The sequence below is a fragment of the Syngnathus leptorhynchus genome, chromosome 10, assembly GCF_054491065.1.
Source record: "Syngnathus leptorhynchus isolate UIUO chromosome 10, UIUO_Slep, whole genome shotgun sequence".
Classification (NCBI taxonomy): domain Eukaryota; kingdom Metazoa; phylum Chordata; class Actinopteri; order Syngnathiformes; family Syngnathidae; genus Syngnathus; species Syngnathus leptorhynchus.
The window spans coordinates 6171578-6191965 of NC_141204.1; the positions used below are offsets into that span (position 1 = coordinate 6171578).

General features: G+C 41.8%; 3 protein-coding genes across 6 annotated transcripts; 1 reads left to right on the plus strand and 2 right to left on the minus strand.

Moving 5' to 3' along the window:
- Positions 1 to 1736: 1736 nt before the first annotated feature.
- LOC147050122 (uncharacterized) lies at positions 1737 to 8982 on the minus strand. Of its 4 annotated transcripts, none has more exons than XM_085922509.1 (17): positions 8751 to 8982; positions 6439 to 6521; positions 6289 to 6369; positions 6062 to 6118; positions 5797 to 5988; positions 5627 to 5761; positions 5145 to 5190; positions 4925 to 5015; positions 4678 to 4819; positions 4483 to 4587; positions 4316 to 4409; positions 4190 to 4223; positions 4022 to 4096; positions 3480 to 3582; positions 3293 to 3402; positions 3095 to 3150; positions 1737 to 2777 (listed from the first exon to the last, which is right to left on the minus strand). In XM_085922509.1, the coding sequence occupies exons 1-17, from the start codon at positions 8806 to 8808 to the stop codon at positions 2755 to 2757; spliced, it is 1485 nt and encodes a 494-aa protein (XP_085778635.1). In that variant the 5' UTR covers positions 8809 to 8982; the 3' UTR covers positions 1737 to 2754. The 4 variants fall into 4 exon arrangements, with proteins under 4 accessions (XP_085778635.1, XP_085778634.1, XP_085778632.1 ...); XM_085922508.1 differs by having other exon boundaries at positions 3095 to 3153; XM_085922506.1 differs by lacking the exon at positions 3095 to 3150 and having other exon boundaries at positions 5627 to 5734.
- Positions 8983 to 9313: 331 nt separating this feature from the next.
- Positions 9314 to 13652, minus strand: pyroxd2 (pyridine nucleotide-disulphide oxidoreductase domain 2). The gene is made up of 16 exons (XM_085922407.1): positions 13526 to 13652; positions 13188 to 13207; positions 12996 to 13089; positions 12814 to 12887; positions 12589 to 12744; positions 12356 to 12509; positions 12209 to 12270; positions 12038 to 12135; positions 11716 to 11857; positions 11477 to 11611; positions 11329 to 11401; positions 11054 to 11207; positions 10813 to 10964; positions 10511 to 10617; positions 10213 to 10333; positions 9314 to 10142 (listed from the first exon to the last, which is right to left on the minus strand). The coding sequence occupies exons 1-16, from the start codon at positions 13650 to 13652 to the stop codon at positions 10072 to 10074; spliced, it is 1740 nt and encodes a 579-aa protein (XP_085778533.1). The 3' UTR covers positions 9314 to 10071.
- Positions 13653 to 15645: 1993 nt separating this feature from the next.
- slc25a28 (solute carrier family 25 member 28) lies at positions 15646 to 20243 on the plus strand. The gene is made up of 4 exons (XM_085922408.1): positions 15646 to 16190; positions 17836 to 18064; positions 18605 to 18661; positions 18841 to 20243. The coding sequence occupies exons 1-4, from the start codon at positions 15849 to 15851 to the stop codon at positions 19389 to 19391; spliced, it is 1179 nt and encodes a 392-aa protein (XP_085778534.1). The 5' UTR covers positions 15646 to 15848; the 3' UTR covers positions 19392 to 20243.
- Positions 20244 to 20388: the final 145 nt, after the last annotated feature.

The window sequence follows — 20388 nt, forward strand, 5'->3', positions numbered from 1 at the left end:
GACCAAATCAGAGGAAGAGGAAAGTGAGTGAGCCATGGAAATAAAAAGAGAAAGGAACTGTGGGGCTTAAAATAGCTTTGCTGTATTTGTGTGTGTCTTGAGTGGATGCTGCATCTCACACTCATTCCACGCAATGAGGCCAGAGTCCAAACTTGAGACTGTGAGGCACACATGCTGACCACTAGTCCACTATGCTGTCGCTCTTCTTTTTCGACCTCTAATTACAACAACCAAACTCGCTGTGCACCGTGCCGCAATCTGCGGAGGCATCAAATGCAGACGTGCTCTGCAACAATAAACAAGCTGCCTTTCCACGTGACCGCAGCCAGCCGCCTTCTGAAAAGTTGGTTAGAGTTTAAAATCAAAGAGTAGAGAGGGGGAGGGATGCACTTGTGCAGGGTTGTGTACAGTGAAACCTCAAAGGTCAAATACTCCTGGAATTGGGAGAGAATTTCCTGCTAAAACACACCTCTAACGCTATACACAGCTTACAAGGTGCAGTGGTGTAATGTGGGAGATTTTTTATTATTTTTTTGCTTCAAATTGCAAGGACAAACTTGTAATAGCCAGTGATATATCATGGCAGTGAATCCCTCAGTCCTTTATGTAATTTGAACACAAACGGTGGAGCAACACATGTAGACAGATAATACTCAGAGATGTATTCATTTCTATTAAAAAGAAATACAAAAGCTTACAGTAGCTGTGAAACTATTCTTTATTCGTGTCTGTCAGTCAGACAGATAGACAGGATACTTTGACACACCTGACATATTTTACCCTTACCTTACCTCAGTTATTTATTTTTTACCCACAAAAAAAACACAGGTTCTTGCAATAAATGTTGCTTTCATGGTGAGCTTTTAGTCTTAAGAACAAATCAAATGCAAACAAATTTTGCCTTCGGTTCTGTTTGACTGGGTGAGATTAAAAAAGTTAAAAGTTAACATGTTCAATACTGCCACCTCGTGGAAGCAACAAAATCACAAAGAATTCTTGCCAAGATAACATAGGGATGTGAAAAATCTTTATTAAATACAAAACACTCTTTATGACAGTGCAGCGACGATAATACAAAATATTCAACAACAATGCGTTGCATTGAAACTGAAAATACCATTTCTTGAAAAAACCTTCTTGGAAAAAGGATGAAATGCACCAATAAAGCAACAACAAAGCCAAGAAATGTCAAACTTAAATACATGTGCAGTTGAACCTTGTACATGCGGCAACTATAAAGTCGGGCGCCCAATCCCTCTTTATAGATTTTTTAAGAAAATAACAAATACGGAACACAAGTGCCACAAACAGTGTTAGAATAAAGTGTGCTTAATAAGAACGCTCACCAAACAATAAAACAATTTGTATTAAAGACATTTTTCAACCTATTCTTAATGTGACAGGAACTTCAATAAAAAAAAAAGATAAACAGCGATAAATAGGAAATAAATACTGTCACGTGTACTTATGTAGTGTGGATTTAAACTAGAAACTGCAGTTAGATTGGACAATGCCAATTTTAATGCACTAATGTGCAGGCCTTTTTTTCCCCCCGTGCAGAGGTACCGGACTCTTTGGTTCAAGGAAATACTGACCGATTATAAACATAGCTTTTCATTAACTGCATTGTCTAAACAAAGGACCAGAACAGGTCGGACATACAAGCGTCATAGCCCAAAAAAAGTGTTGAGTGTGGACGTGTTCGTCCAGAAAAGAAGATTAGCACTTTTTCTTTCTTTTCTTTGCATAGATTGAGCAGTGCTGTGTTGACACTGCATTAAGAAGAAAATAAAAGTCTAAGATACATATCAGGATTAGTATCTAGTCCCTTTAGGGGTTTTTTTTTCTACTGGTTGTATGAATCAAGGCAACTTTGCAAATAAGGCACTAGTTTTGGCTTGTTTTGCCATTTGGAGTTCTAACAAAAGACTTGGATTAGAAGGTGATGCCAAAAAGATTGAATCCAGTTTTAAGAAAATGCTGATGAGAAGTAAAACTAAATGTAATTCTGTTTTCCCCCCACAAAATATGAAGGCCACATTGAAAAGAAATGAGAGCTCATACAAAAAGCTTTCTTTTTATGAGACTAAAATCAGCATCTATAAATGAGACTACAAACTAAACTGGTCTACACAGCACTTGTGATATTCACTTGTTAATGTTTAGACACCATCCCAAAATCGTTTTGGTTTGTTTTTTTTCCTTTTTTACTCCATTCTTGTACATTCCAAACTTTAATCCTGTAACTTGTCATTTTCCCATGTCATTTCTTTTCAAAGTGGCCTTCTACCCATTTGTCGCATAATACAATCATTTGTTCTTTGCTGTGCAACCAATAGAAAACATGGGACCATGTGTGTGTGAGGTTTGCTTGTATCCCTTAAGGCACCAAGAAATCAGCATGTGGCATCAAGTCACTGTTAGGCGATGTTGTTGCTCCCTTGTTTTGTGGTCAAAGTGCATCATGGCATATGCTAGACTTCTCATGTGTTTAAACCTGAGTGCTGGCGCTGACGTTGACTGTTCTCCGTTTTTACCAGGGTATGTTGCATACTAGCCGAGAGACACTGCTCTGCAGAGTAACGTACAGTCCAGTTTCTCTGACGCCGTGTCCCGGTTTTCTGTAAACTCGGAAGCGTGATTAAGGCAGCCACGGCTTCTTGTCATTTCCTTTGTGATCGGGAATGTGTTTGTAGCGACACCTGTCTCCAAAATAGCAACCTGTGGTTCTCCAGAAGTAACACTCATCTCCGTTCACGGGGCCTCGTCGCCGTAGTCTGAGACGAGAGGAAGTATACGCGTGATGAGGGGAAAAAAATTCAGTCCTACCTAACTTAAGAGTGACGCTCAGACGAATCTTTGTCGAATATTTTGAATTTCAAAACAAGCAGCATATAGTGAACATTTCCTTTAAAAAAAAAAAAGCTTAATGCATGCTTCAAGCTACTACTCAGTGGATGTTTGTTCAAAAAACTAACCATGAAATTAAGACAATTACACCTGCATCGAGTCAAATAACTAGATAACTAACATTATGCATTTTTATACTCAGGAAAAAAAAAAAAAAAAAACGACTGACATAACTGTAGCAGACCTTCTGTTTCATCACTAACTCTTCTGGTAGCATGTCTGTATAGCTGATACTGCCCTCTGCTGGTCAATGGTTGCACACAAGGAGGAGCAACGAATTAAAGACTGAAATCTGATGCACAAATTTTATTTTTTTTTATCCATTCTTTTGTCTATTAATCTAAAAAATCAGGGCACCAGTGTACAATGGCGTGCTTCTTACCCAGCAGCAGCGGCCGCTTGCTGCGTGACACCGAGAGGAATAGGAGGAATTCGCTGCAGGCGACGGTCCGGATAGCGCACCACTACACGTGTGTTCTCAATAAAATGACCCTAAGGGAAGGCAAATTTAAAAAGGAATTTGTTTTGTAACAGCAATGACTAGGTGAGTGTAAGCTGTTAGTACTCACGTTGAGTTTGTCCTTCGCACGGGCGGCGTCACTGGCATTCTTGAAATTAACAAAGGCGCAAAACCTCTCGTGCAGCAAACGGATGCTTTCGATCTCGCCATACCTGCCATGTAAAGAACACGAGCAATTGGTCAAATACAGGATTTACAAACCAAAATTTCGATTTAAAGTGGCTGTAAAAAGTCTGGGCAAGTGATTTTGTTTTGAGCCATCACTGTCACTGCGTAAAGTAAACACACAGATTGATTTCATGCTCCAGCATTACCCCTATATGCTGCCACTTGTTATCGAAGCATAGAGTTTGATTAATTTTACAACTTTGTGCTACACGTGTGGCAATTAACAATGTTTCAAGATAAGATCGTCCTTTATTGGTACCCAAAGGATACATTTTAGTTCTACAGCTGCATAGGGCTAAGTAGCACACAGACAAACACTGCACTTGGAAAAAAGTACAGTCAGCATGTTCGCCAAGTCAACGCTATGTAGTGCTATTTAGGTCATATTGTTGACATTAAATAGAACCAAATATTTTACGGTACACTTTAAAGACGTCCTTTAGGTGTTTTTCTGTCAGCTCCGCTGTCACATTTCCCACCCACAGAGATGGGCAAGGCCTGATGGAAAAACAGAGAGAACGTGAAATGACAACAGACAAATAAACATCTTGGGCTGTGTCGACCAATTATAATGAATAAACATTACATTACCCATGTTGTACAACAGACTGATCTTGGTTAGGCGCTGTAAAATAAGGAAACAAAAGCTCGATTAAGGGAGGGAGGGTAGACACACCCAAAATGTTTCTTTGCTGTAAGTCATGAGTGCCAACTGACCTCCAGCAACATCGAAATACGTTGCCAAAACAGCTTGCACCGTTGAGAATTTCTCTAGCAGCAACCCGCTGTCCACTTCATCAAAACCATACTCCTGAAGCACAAAGCATGTTTGATGACAATTTCGTCATTCCAAAAAAAAAAAAAAAAATTGTGTAGGTATTCACCATCAATTGCAGCACTTTGCAATCATAGAGTTCATTGACAGCTTCTTCACAGTCTTTGTCCAGTTTTAGCACCTGCTCCATAGCCTTCTCCGCCTCTCTGTACCGCTAAGACACATTGGCACGCCGTTGTCAAGCGATTATCCGCAAGTGAGAAGCTCAAAGTCAAGTCAGGCCAGTGTGGCGCTAGTGCCTTACCTGCATGCCCATGAGAGCGCTGCCCTTGCGGAAGTATCCTTTGGGCCACTCTGGAGCCAGCTGGATGGAGCGCTCTCCGTCTGCCAGGGCCTGAGGGTACTGCTCCAACCAGTAGTAGCAGTAAGAACGGTTCCCATAGAACCTACAGCAATAACATACATTTACAGCATGCATGTCATTTCTTAGTAATTGACAAATTAATGTTTCAAAGTAAGCACTAAATAAGGAATGTGACGAGGGGACGCACCTGTAATCAGCTGGGTCGCATTTGATGGCTTCTGTAAACATGCGGGCTGCTTGTGAGTACTGTTCCTCTTGCACTAGCTTTATTCCTTTTTCTACAGCAAACAAATATGCTGGTCACTGACAAGACAACTGGTTCATAGATATTTATTCAGCGCACGTTCATGTGGACATTGTCGAAAGCAAGGCACAATCTTCGAACGTAGGCTTTGAATGTTATTTACCTGCAAGTGATGTGCTTTTCCTTGTCATGGCTTCAGTGAGCTGTGTCTGCAATGACAACGACATAATTTACATGCACTGCTATGAAAGCAAACATCAAGATAGGTACTGCACATGAGAAGAGGCAGAGAATCTAAAATGGTGATTTTTGTCACCGTTATATTTAAACTTTAATATTATTTATGTATTTGCATTGGAACTAGGATTCCTGTAATGTTTTTAAGTTATTTTCGTTATATGACGAGGGCTGCAACTATCTATTGACAAATCTCAGAACTGTAAACAATTGCTTTGCCCCTATCAAGAAAATCTCGTCAAATGCCCATCCCCAAAAACGCACTTTCCGGCAGCCGCTTTTAAAGGTGGTGCAAAGTCTACTTTTTACACCTCAGACTTTGCACCACCAAGAGGAACAAACACACCAGTGCCACACGAACATTTTGAAACGCACACACCTCATCCCGCCGAACGACCGGACAAGTACCTTCCTTCTGGCCTCGTTCTCTTTGTTCTCTTTGGACTTGCGGCCTTTAGGCTTGACGTGGCTGGCGGCGTTGGCAAAGAAGGCACTGCTCATGTCCCACTCGGGCTCCTGTGGACCACGTAAAGCAAAACGGAACTATTCACAGTTAAATAATGTAAACAAGTCCCCACCTCTTCCGTCGATTTGGCCTTTTGACGCTCTTTGGAGGGAGTGGGAGCTTTGGAGGTAGTGGGCTTGTCTGAGGCAGCTGCTTTTACATCCTTTTTGTCATCCTTTGGTAGGTGTTTCTGGCCCTCCACGTTAGCTTCCGCTTCCGAATCGGAGTCTTCCAATTCCGACTCGCTGCCTTTTTCGTCTTCATCCTAGCGAGGAGGACCACATTATTATTATCCAACGTAGCACAGCTCAATCCAATGTAGAAACCACAATGATTACCTGTCTCTCTTTGTCAGTTTGCTTCAACTGCCCTGACTTCTTCCGTATTCGACGGCGCTGTAAAAAGATTTAAAAGTTGATCCTGGGCTGTAAAAATGAATCAAATCACTTGATACCTTCTATTGGTAATTCAAAGAAGAAGAAAAAAGTTGAAGCAAAACATTTCACACTTGAGGAAGTGCAACGTGTACAAAAACTGTTTAAAAAGGATCAAAATGTGTGTTTACCTTTCTTTTGGCCCTGCGTCGCTCTGCTCTGCGTCTGGCCTTCTCATCATCACTCAGGTCCTCCTCGACATTTAATGCATCCTGAACGCGAGTGCACACACAGTCAGATTGTGTTGACAGTGCCCAGTTGGCTTGACCCTGTTTATTTACCTGTGATAACGCCCCAGCATCATTTGGGCCAGGGACTGTGGCACCACGGTCCTTGTGTTCTTCCTGCTGCTGCGCAGGCGGACCTGTTGGGAGAGTGGTTAATTATGCTACTGCACTTCGCAAAACAGCAAAAGGTACTCAATTTTCTACTCACTAATCATATGAACGTTTGAACTAATCAAATGCTGATTTACACATATGTACACTACTTTTTATTCAGAATGTTATGCAGTGATATGGCGAAAATTTCTATTCTATTTCACTCTTGATTACACCAACAAATTATTGGAAAAGTGTCAACTATCAGTTTTTAGTTGCCAAAGTGTGTGGCACACGCTTACCAAAACAGGACTTGCCACATTTCTAGGTTTTCCTCTTTGAACTTCTTTCTCATCATGACAGGATCATAATCAAGCAGGATGACAGTATAAAAAAAAAAATACTCCCCCCCCTCCCTTAAGGGTATAGATCCCACGTAACATTCATCATCTTTATTGAATTTCCTGACAGGTTATGCTGCAGTACAAACACAAATCAGACCATTGCATGTTGAACTGACATGTCCTGCCCGATGTAAAGAGATTATGTAAAGTCAAGATTGGTTTATATTGCAAGATTGACTGGACACCTAGATGTCAGATAGAGATAATTGACTTCCTTGTTATATTAAAGTTCAATGACATCTGATGACACATTTGGGAGATTGCAGGGATAAGATCATGGTTTTCAATCCAAATAGCCAGGATGGGTGAGGCATTCAGAGAAAACGAAATTACTACCAGCGGTGTTTGACATTGAGAACCTGTTTCTCAGAAACACCCATGTGAAAATCCTGCGGATGATAGTGGAGGCACACAAAGGATGAGAAAACACACTGGGACGTGGGCGCGTGTGCGGTGTTAGGTTTCTATTTGTTCAAATCGGATAAAATAGTAATGGATGAAAACGTGACTCATGAGACATTTTTAGGCTTTCAACAACACTCCGACACCGCCATGTCCTTTGTACGATTATGTGGACTGATTAATGTTGTCCTTCTTTTAGAAAGTTTTAATCGTCTCAACCTGAAAACATTCACAAAGCATAAAAAGAATACCAGTGTTCCACTTTGATACTTTTGTATCATTGTGACGGTATGTGGCAAGCATCCAAGGCGGTTGGACGTCTGCAACAAGAGTGTCTCTGTCTCATGATTTGAGAGTGTTTGGCTGGAAGAAAAGCTCGTTCCACAAGAATGCATAACACAACAGGGCCACAACAAAAACTCAACTTGGAGGTCCTTTAAATTGCTAATAAAGTGTAATTTAGCGCACATTTGACAAAAACAATGCATATTATATTTGCTCTTTTTATTTCTGGAGTAATAAAAAAATGTTTTAAAATGTTACGCTATGTATTTGGGAGAAACATAGCCCAGACACCTGATATTAGTAGCTTTTTTTTTTTAACAGCATCAATATGTGTTGTACATGTATTGTTTTGGGAACACTGAAAGTGCTTTAAAGTAGGACGTACCAAATGTGTACATGTCATAATGGCTTTCTATGACTGTCCTGTCAGCCTGTAACAATGGTTGTAATATGCATTGGGATTGGTTCTTTGAAAACTTGGGAGTGGGGGCTACACATGTTTTATTTTTTAACATTACATCAGAGAGATAAAATGGTTAAACTTCAAAAACTTGTACTAGTAAACCTCAACCACCTAAAAATGTATTAGTAGCGCTGTACACAAATGAGTCATAATTCGATCATCGACTATCAATATTTGGTCGATTAATCGATGAATTATGTCAATTAATCGTAGCGCCTCTGAAATGATCATGACATCAATTCGATATTGTTTGTATTTCATTTCCCCACCCAATGACCCGATCATCCCGAACACCAACATTAATATCCTTCCTTTTTGTATATATGTCTGCTGTGCTCTGACAAGGATTTTGAGGCATTGTTGTCATTCCTACGTACTGCCTTCTCCTCTAACCCTCATCTGGTTTCACTATCAAGCCATTTATATATCTTCACTTGTGCGTTTCATTACACATTCCGTGGAATGAGACAACCTATCTAAAAAAGTGCACGAGCCCACTTTTATGGCATGTACTGACTGAAGGTAGTCCGAGAAAAGGGTGTAACTGGCATTGTACCACAATCGGACTCAATCTAAAAACACCACATTTTATCTCCACAATCCGAACAAGAAACGAAGAGTTAAAAGTCCAGCTCATTGCAGACGCTGGCCAAATGATTTAAAAAGATTGTTTACTTTTGGTCGACTTTAAAAAAAAGTTGGGGCAAAGTGTTTCTTACCGCAGGCGAACCCCAACAGACGACATATGTCACGGGTGATTTTCATGAGCGCAACCATCCAGCTTTATCGTCCCCTAAAACAGCCCCGATGAATCGATGAGAAGACACTTGTTTAGGGACGGCGTGGACAACACGACCGTGGCATCCGATTTGTTGTCAGTGTCCGGTGAATGGAGGTGTGGGGTCGGTCGAGTGGGAATCTCCCCGCGGCGGATGCGTTTCCAGCCGCTTCCTGACGATTTCGAGCGTCGTCTTAAAGGCGCAGTACACCCCGCCCCCCCCCCCCCGCCCCACGTCACATAGTTCTCATTCCATTGCAGTGATAGAAGCCACGTTGCATTGTGATACATTCATATTATGGAATACCGAATATAAAAATAATATCGATCCCCACCAGATCCTGCAGATGGAGCAATTGGCTCTCTGTATGTGAATACATGATTGAGATTTAGCTCAGTTTCTCATTCCTTTCCATCTGTATTTTATTACTAATACTGAATTGAATCAGAAAAGTGAAAGGAGAATAAACATAAAGAAAACCTTATGGGTTCTCTATGGTGTAATGGGCAGCACTCTGAACTTTGAGTTCAGCTATTTGATTTCAAGTCTTGGTGGACCCCTCAAAGTCCTCTGTAAATGTTGGAATTGAGAAAAGGCACAAAGTGAGATGTGGAAAGTTTTTGCTATGCAATTATTGGAGTAATCAAATATAAATGTCTTTCTGAACTGTCAAAGCTACGATAGATTTTTAATGTGTTGCTTGGGTATCAACAAACACTCAAAACTCAAGTGATCAAAGACAACCAAGAGCAGCGGGGATACCATAATAGCAAAGGTTCCACCGAGATTTCAATTCAGACTCAAAGTCCAGAGTGCTAACCATTACACCATGGAACCAATGAAGAAACAACCTGTATAGTTCAATGTTAATGACCTTATCGCTTATATTTCCTCGCACAAGGGCGAGATCTGCTTCAAGTCCATTCGGGTTTATTTACTTGATTTCACATTAAAAAAACAACATGTTTGGCAATTATGAGAAAGTATGTAGTACCAGTTTCCCGTTTACAGTACAGTATCAAGGATGCATTACATATATAAATTCATACATTTAAAAAAGCAACATTGCACTGTTTTACTTCACAAGTGAGCCTTTAGCATTAATATTGCAGTGGACCCAAGTTTGCCGGCTGATTTGCCTATTCACAGATTTTTATAATTGCATGCAATTAAAATGCCCGTCAATAAAGTGTGCATGGCCTCATATCTGATCAGATAAAAATGTCGAGTGTTTTTACTGCACACTGTGATATTTTATCAGTCAGCGGCGTTTCAGGTCAGCCATGGCGATTACTGCAGCATTCCATCCAGGAGATCCCATCACACCTCCCCCTGAAAAAAAGTAATAGTTTATAATTTTGGATATGACAGCAGTTACAGGATTTGGGTGTTCTAAGCAAACCTGGATGACTGCCACTGCCACAAAGATACAGGCCTTTAATCGGCGTACGGTAGTCTGAAAGTGAGGGCAATGGTCGCGCAAGGTACAGCTGGTCCAGCGACATTGATCCATGAAAGATATTCTGTTCAGCAGATTTGAGATTTGCTTTGGCATGGAAATCAACAGTATCTTGTGAAGAGTACAGTAAATTTGTAACTCCGCCAAGTCAACGCAAACACTCATCGCTTAGTGCAGAGTCAAATGACATTTAACTAGAGGGGCGTGTTTGAACAGTTGCTAGTGTCAAACAAGTGTTTACCCCGCCGGTGAGCCCAAAAATACGCTCCAGGTCAGGCGGAGTCAGGATGTCCCTGCCCACCACCGACTGTTTGAATCCCGGGGCATATTTCTCCACCCAGTCAAAAACTACATGAAACAGACACAGATGTATTTTTAACAAGTTAGTAAGGTTAAACTAAAATAGATTTCAGTTTAAATAGTCTTATTGTTTGACAGTGCTCAAGCATGTAGTGCGCTTTCCAAAAAATAATTATTAAATCCTAAAAAATATATTTTAAATAAAATATGGCTCCCTTTTTTATTTTATTTTTTTGCCTATACCGTTATCTGCATAGGCCTCCTTGTCCTGCTCAGTCCACTCTCTTCCCTCAATGCAGAAGGGAGTGAACTGTGTGAACAGTAACACAACATGGCTGCCAGAGGGCGCCAAAGTAGGGTCCAACACAGACGGGATGGTCATCTCAATCATAGGCCTGAAGGACAAGACACAAAATAAATTTGATTGTTTGGCAGCTCTTGTCAAGTAGTCAAATGGTTTGTGTCATTGTTAATTGCAGTTTGCCTCGTCGAGGGTCGTCCATTCATAACGTCCATATAGGCCGACTCCAGTATGTCCACACTCTCACAGTTGATGTGAATGGAGCACTGATGATGAGGTCCTGGTTTGTTGTCTGGTGTGGGAGCTGCCAGAAAGTTTGGCAGCTTGTCCACTGCCACTATCAATAACAAAGGAAGGGGGGCACTTAAAACCTTGTGCAGACAGCATGGGGAATCTTTCTGTTTTGATAGTAATTTAATAATGGATTTAACAGTTGCATAAAAAGCCCAAATATTTACCATTAATCTTGGTGACGGGTGAGGTGTAATCGATTTGATCGACAGCTTTTAAGAATTCTGATGAAAGGGCACCCTATGAAAATAACAGGAAGGAGTCAAAAATATATGATCAATATTGCTGATGATATTTTTCTATAATTATTTTTACCTGCGGTGTGAGGTTCTTGAATGTGACATAAGGGGTGGCATTTGAAAGAACTATTCTACTGTGAATCTCTGTGCCACCCTTCAGAACAACTCCCTTGGCAGCACCATCTGAGTCAACAACAATATTTTCTACATCCTGCAAGTCACATATTAAGCAAAAACCACAGTTGGAGAAAAAAAAATACCCAGTCGTGACACGTTTGCAGGATTGGCAGATGCCTTTCTATGATGAAACGTTACCTTTTCGGTGAAAATGTCTGCACCGTGAGATCGGGCGGCGTTGGCTAAAGCCTTCGATACACCTCCCATTCCGCCTTCCACGTAACCCCAGGCACCTTTTTCTTTTTCTAACTCTCCCATCACGTGATGCAAGAGAACGTACCTACAACGTGTACATGTGAAATTCCAGTCAGAGTGGCTTGAATGGAAGGAAACCAAAAAAGGGGCAAATATGGCCTGCCTTAATCTATTGCATTCATTATTTTTGTATATTTTAATAAAACGTGGGCATCTGGTGATGCTTGTTAACCTCTATTTTGATTTCCTTAACAAGTTGTCTCACCCGCTGCCAGGATTGCAGGGACTGGTCATGGCTCCAATCACACCGTCTGTAGCTAAGGTTGCTTTCAGTGGCTCTGACTCGAACCAGCGATTAAGGATCTGACAAGAAAAAACACGAGTGGTGTTGGTTAGAAACAGAAGTAAATATTCTGTTAAATAAATATCGACAAACCTTCATGATTGGCGCTGTTACGATTTCGTAAAACTCTGGAATGTTTCGGCCTAATTTCAAGCCTACAATAATGTTAAAAAATAGACACACAGCCAATGGTGACACTTTGTGACATTCATGTTTAAACGAATTTTCTAATCATGTTACCGCATTTGACAACAGGCTTCAGTGTTTTGGCAGCGGCCAGCCTCCTCTTGAATGAGCCAGTTGTGACCCCTGGAATGTCAACAGGAGGGGCATCCAGGAGTGGGTGGATAGCGCCTGCTAGCTTCTCAAGGTGCAAAATAAATTCTGAAAAAGCCTGGTTGCGGAGACAGTTCGAGCTAATCCATGTGCAGCAGAGAGTATCTATAAAAACCAAGCATGTATTGTTTAATCACCTTTGCATCTTTCTGGGAAAATTTGCCGATCTCCTTCTGGTTCTCGGCGAGATCCGAGCCTAGTGTGAGTGACCTTGGTGGCCCACCCATTACCCCCTCCTCCAACATTGGAGTAAAAGCATGGGGATCCCTCATATACACCTTCAGCCCATGTTTCTGAGAACACAGGAAATACCGGGTGGTTCAAAAAGATGTCGCGTGATTTTTTAAGTTTGCATCGTATACCTTCAGTTCCAAGTCCGCGTGAATGTGCGGCCGTAATAAGCTGAGCAAATAGGAACACCTGGAGAAATGGAAACCTGCAAGCACAAAAGTGTAAAGAGTGGTTAAGACCAGAATCTTACAAAATCCAAAATGCAGAGGTATATTCCATTTAGGTATCAGTCCAGAGAATGGCGACGTCTTACCGGGGAAGAGCTCCTCTGTCACCGCTGCACCTCCAAGCACATGTCTGCGCTCTAGCACTGCTGTCTGTAAACCTCCCTTCTGAAGGTAGGCAGCCTTGTGTATACACACACAAACACACAAAAACAGTACTTTTCATGCGGAAACACAAGAGCCACAATACCATAGTAGTATAGCGTATAACAGGGACTCACTGCCACTAGTCCATTGTGTCCTGCAATGACATTAACAGGGAGGAAGAGGGGAGGGGGGGTATTTTACAGAAGAGTAAAGTTACACACAAGTTGTTTTCCAGTCCAGTTAAATTACGTTCCAAGTTAAAGTTAAAGCTGTGGGTTATATAAAGTCATACATTAACCAGAGAGCTTATTCTCCACAGGACAAATATTACAAAATTATTTGTCATGCATTGCAGTTGTTTGAAGTTAAATGAAATGTTGCACAAAATATTTGCGAAGCCCAACTATTTTTTTTTCTTATCATCTTTTTATTTTTTATTTTTTTTGCACAACCAAAATTCGTCGGTCCTCACCTCCACCGATGACCAGTGCGTCATATTGTGATTTAAAAGCGGCGTGTGTGTAGGCTTTGTCTCTTGCCACAGAACCCAAAACGGTCGTGACCCTCCGTGCACGATGAGTCCACATTACAGCAGCCATTGAGAGCGTAAAGAATCCCACTTCCCACCTCCAGGTTCGCCCACGGAAAAGAAAAAAAATAGGTTCAAAAGTCACTATTTTATGAGTTATACAAATAATTTAGTTTCTTTCATAATTTTGTTTTAAGCAATAAACTAGACCACCATGCATAAATCAATGCTGAACATTACAAAATATTCATTTTAAAATATATATTCATATTGATTGTCATTATTCATTTTGACCACCAGAGGACGCAGTTGTTCCATATATTAGGTCAAAACTAGCCACGTCATCAAAACAAAAAAGTTATGAATTATTTGGAACCACTTAACATGAAACAGTTGCTGAAATATGCTCAACTAGGGATTGTGGCCTTCTCCCACGCCCTATATAAATATATACATATAGTATGCTGTCACAATGTATGCAATTGTTATGTAGGTGTCAGATAATTTAAGTAAAATGGCATAAAATAGAATATGGCCACATAACATTGTGCACCTTGTACCGTAATACATGATTTAATACTAAAGCAGCTCATTGGCAACATTGAAATTCATCTGAGCGCCAAGTGCTTTAGTGCTGCTGTTTTGGTTAGCAACAGAGTTCACAGTGTTGCCACTGTGATTTGAGCAAATTGTATCTCACCCAGTGATTAATTGTGTAATGGTGTTTCTTAAAGAAAATTATGATAGCATTAATGCTATTATTTGGAGTATTGTAAATAATGCTGTAATATTCTGTACTTGGGCATATTGAATAAGAAGTTTTTGATTTCTAACTTGACTGGTGTTGTATATTATCTATATTGTACTTGACCTGGTTAATTGTCATGAGAGCATTGAGATGGGCTCTTCAGACATTATTGCTGCAAAAGGTATTGGCCTGCTTGAAAAGCCATACATCATCATCATTACCATTATCAGTCTACAGGGAGAAGATTGCTAGGGTGTGAGGAAGGGATAGTTTTACAAAAACAACAGGACATAATCATGTCATCTTTTCCTCATAATGGGGAATTCTGGATTGTATTTTGCTTACATTGTGTAAAATAAGTCTTCTTGGTTGCATAGATGGTGCACTCTGTTGGATGAGGGAGTAAAACGAGGTGTTGGGGGTGTTCTAGGATTTCCCTCCTGGGCCGCCACCCTTCTCCCTTGCTGAATTAGAGGAGGAAAGAGAAATGATCCTGACAGGCTGAACGCTCCACTTTTCCTTTAAGGAACGTCTGCGGACGACACCCAATTGGCTGTAACCAGATCACAAGCAGGAGATTTTGTTCATGTAAGCAGAACTTAACACTTTGTTCCCCTTTGTCGGCAGAAATTCAACACTCCAGCTTGCCAAGGCTCTCTCAGGCATTAAAGGAGAAAATTAAATTAGGTTATTATTTCGGCACCACAACAAAACACCAACGCGTCATTTGCTTGGAGGGGAAAAATAACTTTCTTTCCCTCCAGACTGAGAAACTGATGGACCTTGAAGTATTCTTTAATTGTATCATAGAGTTATATTAAGCTTTTTAACTTCAACTAAATCAGATTTCAGAATGAAATTGTCAGACAACATTTAATGGACTGTATTGGAGGGCGATTTTATAAAGGTCATTTTTACAATTTATAAAGCAGTTGATACTTTTGTAAGACTTTAAGCATGTGCTGAATCTGCAACAGACAGAAAAACATTTTCCAGGTTGATGAGTTTAGATGATATTGATAATGTGGCTCAATAAGGTGTCCAAAACAATGCAATGAGGTGGCATGCTGTACACTAAAACAGTTGAAGGTAAATATAATCATTTATTAACTTATAATTGTAACTTTTCCATCATACCAACATTGCAAAACAGCATGAAAATTGGATGGACACATGACTAGAAACATAACGCCAAACTTTCTGTTTCTGTTTTCCTGAAGGCAACACATTACTTAACGTGCAGTCACCATTTTGAATGACAGGTCTGTCAGCCTATAGTGGGCGGAGGACATGCCTCTCGGAGCCAATCATCATCGTCGCTTGGGCCTTGGCGTGTTTCCGTCATTCCTCGGCCTTTGCTTGGCTGCGGCTAGGAAGTAACGACACGGGTGGGAATGTAGCCGGGCAAGTAGCTGCCAAACCCACCTAAGGGAATGCAAAGTTTTGGCGCCGAATTGTACATTTTAAGACATTTGTGCGTGGCTGATCAGCCCCCTTCCTCCAGTCACTCGGTTTCTCATGGAAGCGGGTGGATTTGTAAGGCGGCGTCGGATGACAGCGGAGTCTGCAGGCAACGATCCCGGGGTTGCTGGTGCATCAGCCGGGGCAGAAGTTCGATGGCTGAGGGGCAGGTTCCTGGGAGTTTCGGAAAGTATCGTGGGTAGCCTTTCGCCGAGGATCGGAGGCGAGACCGAACTACAGACTGCCGACTTGACCCGTAACGCTCAGGATCAAACAGATGACTCTGAACCGGACTACGAGGGCTTGCCACAGGGAGCCTCCACGAGCACGCACATGTTGGCCGGAGCCGTGGCCGGGATTATGGAGCACTGCCTCATGTTCCCCATCGATTGTGTTAAGGTAGCCTAGCTCGGTGGTGGATAACTATTGGACAGCCTATTTCTAAACCATGCATTCTGGTAGAATTACCTTGCTGTTGGCATAGCTCGTTAGCCTCCCATGCTAACCCAAACACGCGTCAGAGCTGAGCACAAGGTCAGCGGTTAGCTTCTCCTAGGTAACGCGTTAGCATGCTAACTTAACCACTCAACTAACATGAAGTGGTTAACGTATCATTTGTAGCCTGGTTTTGTATCGAGTCACTAATTCGGCGTCTTGTTTGTCGCCAAATCTAGTAAAATGACAACAACAAAAAAACGATTAGCTTGTTTTGTAACTAATGTTAACAGGTTTATTTGGAGGGTAAACTGAAAAAGTTGCTAACATGAGTCAACAGTTGGCATTTCAGCCAAGCTCAAACCACTGAGCTATTAATAATCAATCAATCAATCAATCAATCAATCAATCAATCAATCAACCTTATTTGCAAACCCCAGGTCCAAGGAATAAAGAAACAGGACGCATCAACATAAAATACACAGACATTCACAAGTAAAATATATTTCTAGTCGTTCAAAAGTTCTTTCACCAAGGTAATTCCTATTTTTTCGGGAAGTGACCCCAATCTGTAGCAGACCAATCTTACAAAATCAGCTGACAAGAGAGACATGTCTCCTTTTGTAAGGATGGGATTGTGTCCAGACCTTTTGACCACAAGGTCAAGTCAGTTGAAGAGATGACACAAATTCATCTTAGGACATCCAGCTGTCTGTGTCACACTGAAAAGATCACATGCCCACCCTTCATCCACGTCTTAAACACCTGTAGTCTTCTCGCACAGCCTGCATGGACCGAGTCGAGGCTCCTGTTTACTGTTGTCCTGTTTTGTAAACAGCTAATGGAGCTCAGCAGGAAATCCTTGATACATATCTATTTTCTTCAATGCTAAATCATTCTTGATTGAATTATTTGATAAATCGTAATTTGTGTCTTGCCCTAGGGCAGTATCATTAATTATTAATAATACAGTTAAGGGTAATTTGAGCAAAGGTTTTTGTGTTAATCAGTACCAACAAAGTTGCTCACAGTTTTAAAAAGGTTGCTGACCCCTGACATTCGTACACTAACTAGTTTTGCTCGTCGTTAGGCGCCGCTGTAAACTGAGAACGTTGTGTACACGTCGAGCTTGGCTAATGTGTGCAGCATTGCCTAGTTAGCTCTCTGTTAGCCCTTCATTCCTAGTAGCACAGGGTCTCATGGGGCCCTGTTTGTTCATTGCACAAGCCCTTCAGCATGTGTACACAGAATGGAGTTCAGTTGTAAATTTGTCAACCGGAATGCTGCTGTTGGAGGATTATGTCACTATTTGCGCAACTCTTTACTTGACACGCGAGAGCAATATGATTGACTCGGTCGTCAGATTAATTTATCGCTGTTTACGGTTGCGGACACAAAGAAAGTTGTGATCTTGTGTCAGTGCGAACACAGGCAGGATATACAGCCGTGTCCTCGTGACCTTGGCGCTTACAGCCTCGTGCTTCCTTCTATTCAATAATACGTGTACACCGACACGCTCTGCACACCCAATTCCAGCCATTATTTGCTCACGGAGCTCTTTCATTGCTGTGTCATTGTTGATTTTGCCTCCATTTTGATTCCTCCCCAGACAAGAATGCAGAGCCTCCAGCCCGACCCGGCCGCCCGCTACCGGAACGTGATGGATGCCCTCCGCCGTATCGTGGCCACGGAGGGAGCGTGGCGGCCAATGAGAGGCCTGAACGTGACCGCCATAGGAGCGGGGCCTGCCCATGCCCTGTACTTTGCCAGCTATGAGAAACTCAAAAAGACTCTGAGTGATGTGATCCACCCCGGGGCTAACAGCCATTTGGCTAATGGTACCATAAAACTTACAGATTACACAAATAGGCTGTGCTGTATGGTGATACTAAACCATACTGTTGTATATCCACACCGTTTACCATCGAGGCCCATTAGTAATGCTATAACGTTCTGGCATCAGATTGGATTGAGCATTTCCATTCAGTGTAGTTCTGCAGCTAAATTCCAGTTAGATTTTACTCAATTCCCGTATGTGGAAATCCTGATACTGAATGCCATTGTACCCTTTTCCATGTTTTCCCTACTCTCTCTCTTACTTCTTTCCAGAGTATTAGGAGGCTGGGTAAGTCCTCTTTCTCCCAACCAAATATTGGTTTTCCTTCTTTGGGGGGGGCTTCCATAAAAGCAATGAACAGTGTTGTCCACTAGATGTCTCACAAGATTGGAGAACTCGTTGAGTAATGCAAAACAATGCCATGTTTTTTTTTTTATTTAGCAAAGGCTTCCTATTGATATTTTCCTACTCCACCCCCGCAGTCAGTATATGCTTCCACTTACCTGAGATCATTTTAATGTCTGAGTCATGTTAATTTCAGGAGCAGCCGGGTGTGTGGCCACTCTGCTTCACGATGCAGCCATGAATCCATCAGAAGGTACAAGCCATGTTTTGTTTTGGAGGTCTTTATGACTATATACATACATAAGTTAAGTACTGTAGTATGTCCTATTATTTATACACTCGTCATTCATTTCTCTTTTTCTCGTTTTCTGTCTTCAACTACTTCTTACGACCGCTCGGACATTCTCGTTGTCACGACGTGGTCCTCCCAAGTTGTGAAGCAGCGCATGCAGATGTACAACTCCCCTTACCGCGGCGCGTTGGACTGCATACGCGCCGTGTGGCAGAAGGAAGGCCCGGGGGCGTTCTACCGCAGCTACACCACCCAGCTGACTATGAACGTGCCCTTCCAAGCGCTCCACTTCATGACTTACGAATACCTGCAGGAGCTGCTCAACCCCCACAGACAATACAACCCCTCGTCCCACATGGTGTCCGGCGCCCTGGCCGGGGCCCTAGCTGCCGCCGCCACCACTCCGCTAGACGTGTGCAAGACCCTCCTCAACACACAAGAGTCGCTTGCCCTCAGCTCCCTGTCGACCAGCCAAGGAGCCCACAGACGAATCACAGGCCTGGCCCACGCCTTCCGGACGGTATATAGGCTGGGCGGCCTGCGGGGCTACTTCAAGGGAGTGCAAGCGCGGGTCATCTACCAGATGCCCTCCACAGCCATCAGCTGGTCCGTATACGAGTTCTTCAAGTACGGACTCACCAAGCACCAGCACGACAAGAGGCGAGCGCAGCAGATGGAGGCAGAGATGTAAACACCGCGAGGTGAAGCCAGCTTATAACGCACAGCGTATGAAATCGCATCATGACCCATCTCCACTGTCCCATTAGTCAGACAGGCATTTTCAGAAAGAGTTTTTAAAACGCCGTTTGCTGATTACGCACAATTTGATTTATGTTGCTAAGCGAAAGAAATCTCACACAGTATTAAAATTCTTCAAATAGAGGCTACGGATTGTCACCAGAAGAGGGCAGTAGTGTTATTTTCCTAACGTTTGTTACTTCATGTTTGCAGTTCAAAAGCTTTTCATTCACAAAGACTTTTAATTGATTTTTTTTAATTATTATTATTGTTTAAATGTGTGGTGGAAACTTGAACCCCACCATCATTTATAATAACACCCAAATCTGCATATTTTGAGGAATGAGATGGATTGCGTTTTCCCCTGCTTTATTTGGCCCCTTTTTATTGTCCACAACTAGGCTTTGGGTATATCGAAAGCTTATATTTAATTTAATTTCACTTTTTCAATGCTTAAAAATGTGATCATAATTTGTTTTGTGGTACTTACATGGACAACCCCATGCCCTTCTCAGCTATTCACCATTATTGCCTTGTCTGCAGATGGCTTTTCTGAGTCTTATTCATTTATACGTTATTCTGTCACTACTGTGTTATCGTCACGTCCTTTGAAGGCACGGGTTGCATGGAACATAATAGGCCGCGCCCCCAAAATTCAAGATTCAGCTCAATAAGCTCTTTCGTAAAATGTTGCTAACGCACCCATGTTGAGGAAATGGAAACTGTTTTACTGATTCTGAATTGCACTCATCATTAAATAATAAATTATGAGCAGGGGACAGTGCTCATAAATCATCCAAAATCATTTTGGTTTCTATTTATTTATTTTATATACATTAGTTCTTGTCAAGTATGTGTCAACTCAATACCAATGGGACATTTAATGATTCCAGTATAGAATGTCAAACTGAAATGTCCTTTTAGTTTGAAACAGGTGCAGTCTTCTCGAG

Bases quoted from the DNA above. Each gene is read 5' to 3' on its own strand.
- slc25a28 (XM_085922408.1), top strand. From the start codon at position 15,849: ATGGAAGCGGGTGGATTTGTAAGGCGGCGTCGGATGACAGCGGAGTCT. The intron at 16,191-17,835 runs GTAGCCTAGCTC...ATTCCTCCCCAG, and splicing joins TCCCCATCGATTGTGTTAAG to ACAAGAATGCAGAGCCTCCA. The intron at 18,065-18,604 runs GTACCATAAAAC...TGTTAATTTCAG, and splicing joins TAACAGCCATTTGGCTAATG to GAGCAGCCGGGTGTGTGGCC.
- LOC147050122 (XM_085922505.1), bottom strand. From the start codon at position 8,808: ATGGTTGCGCTCATGAAAATCACCCGTGACATATGTCGTCTGTTGGGG. The intron at 6,119-6,288 runs GTAAACACACAT...ATCTTTTTACAG, and splicing joins GACGCAGGGCCAAAAGAAAG to CGCCGTCGAATACGGAAGAA. The intron at 4,097-4,189 runs GTAATGTAATGT...TTTTTCCATCAG, and splicing joins CAGTCTGTTGTACAACATGG to GCCTTGCCCATCTCTGTGGG.
- pyroxd2 (XM_085922407.1), bottom strand. From the start codon at position 13,652: ATGGCTGCTGTAATGTGGACTCATCGTGCACGGAGGGTCACGACCGTT. The intron at 12,271-12,355 runs GTAACATGATTA...ACATTATTGTAG, and splicing joins GAAGCCTGTTGTCAAATGCG to GCTTGAAATTAGGCCGAAAC. The intron at 12,136-12,208 runs GTTTGTCGATAT...TTTTCTTGTCAG, and splicing joins TAACAGCGCCAATCATGAAG to ATCCTTAATCGCTGGTTCGA.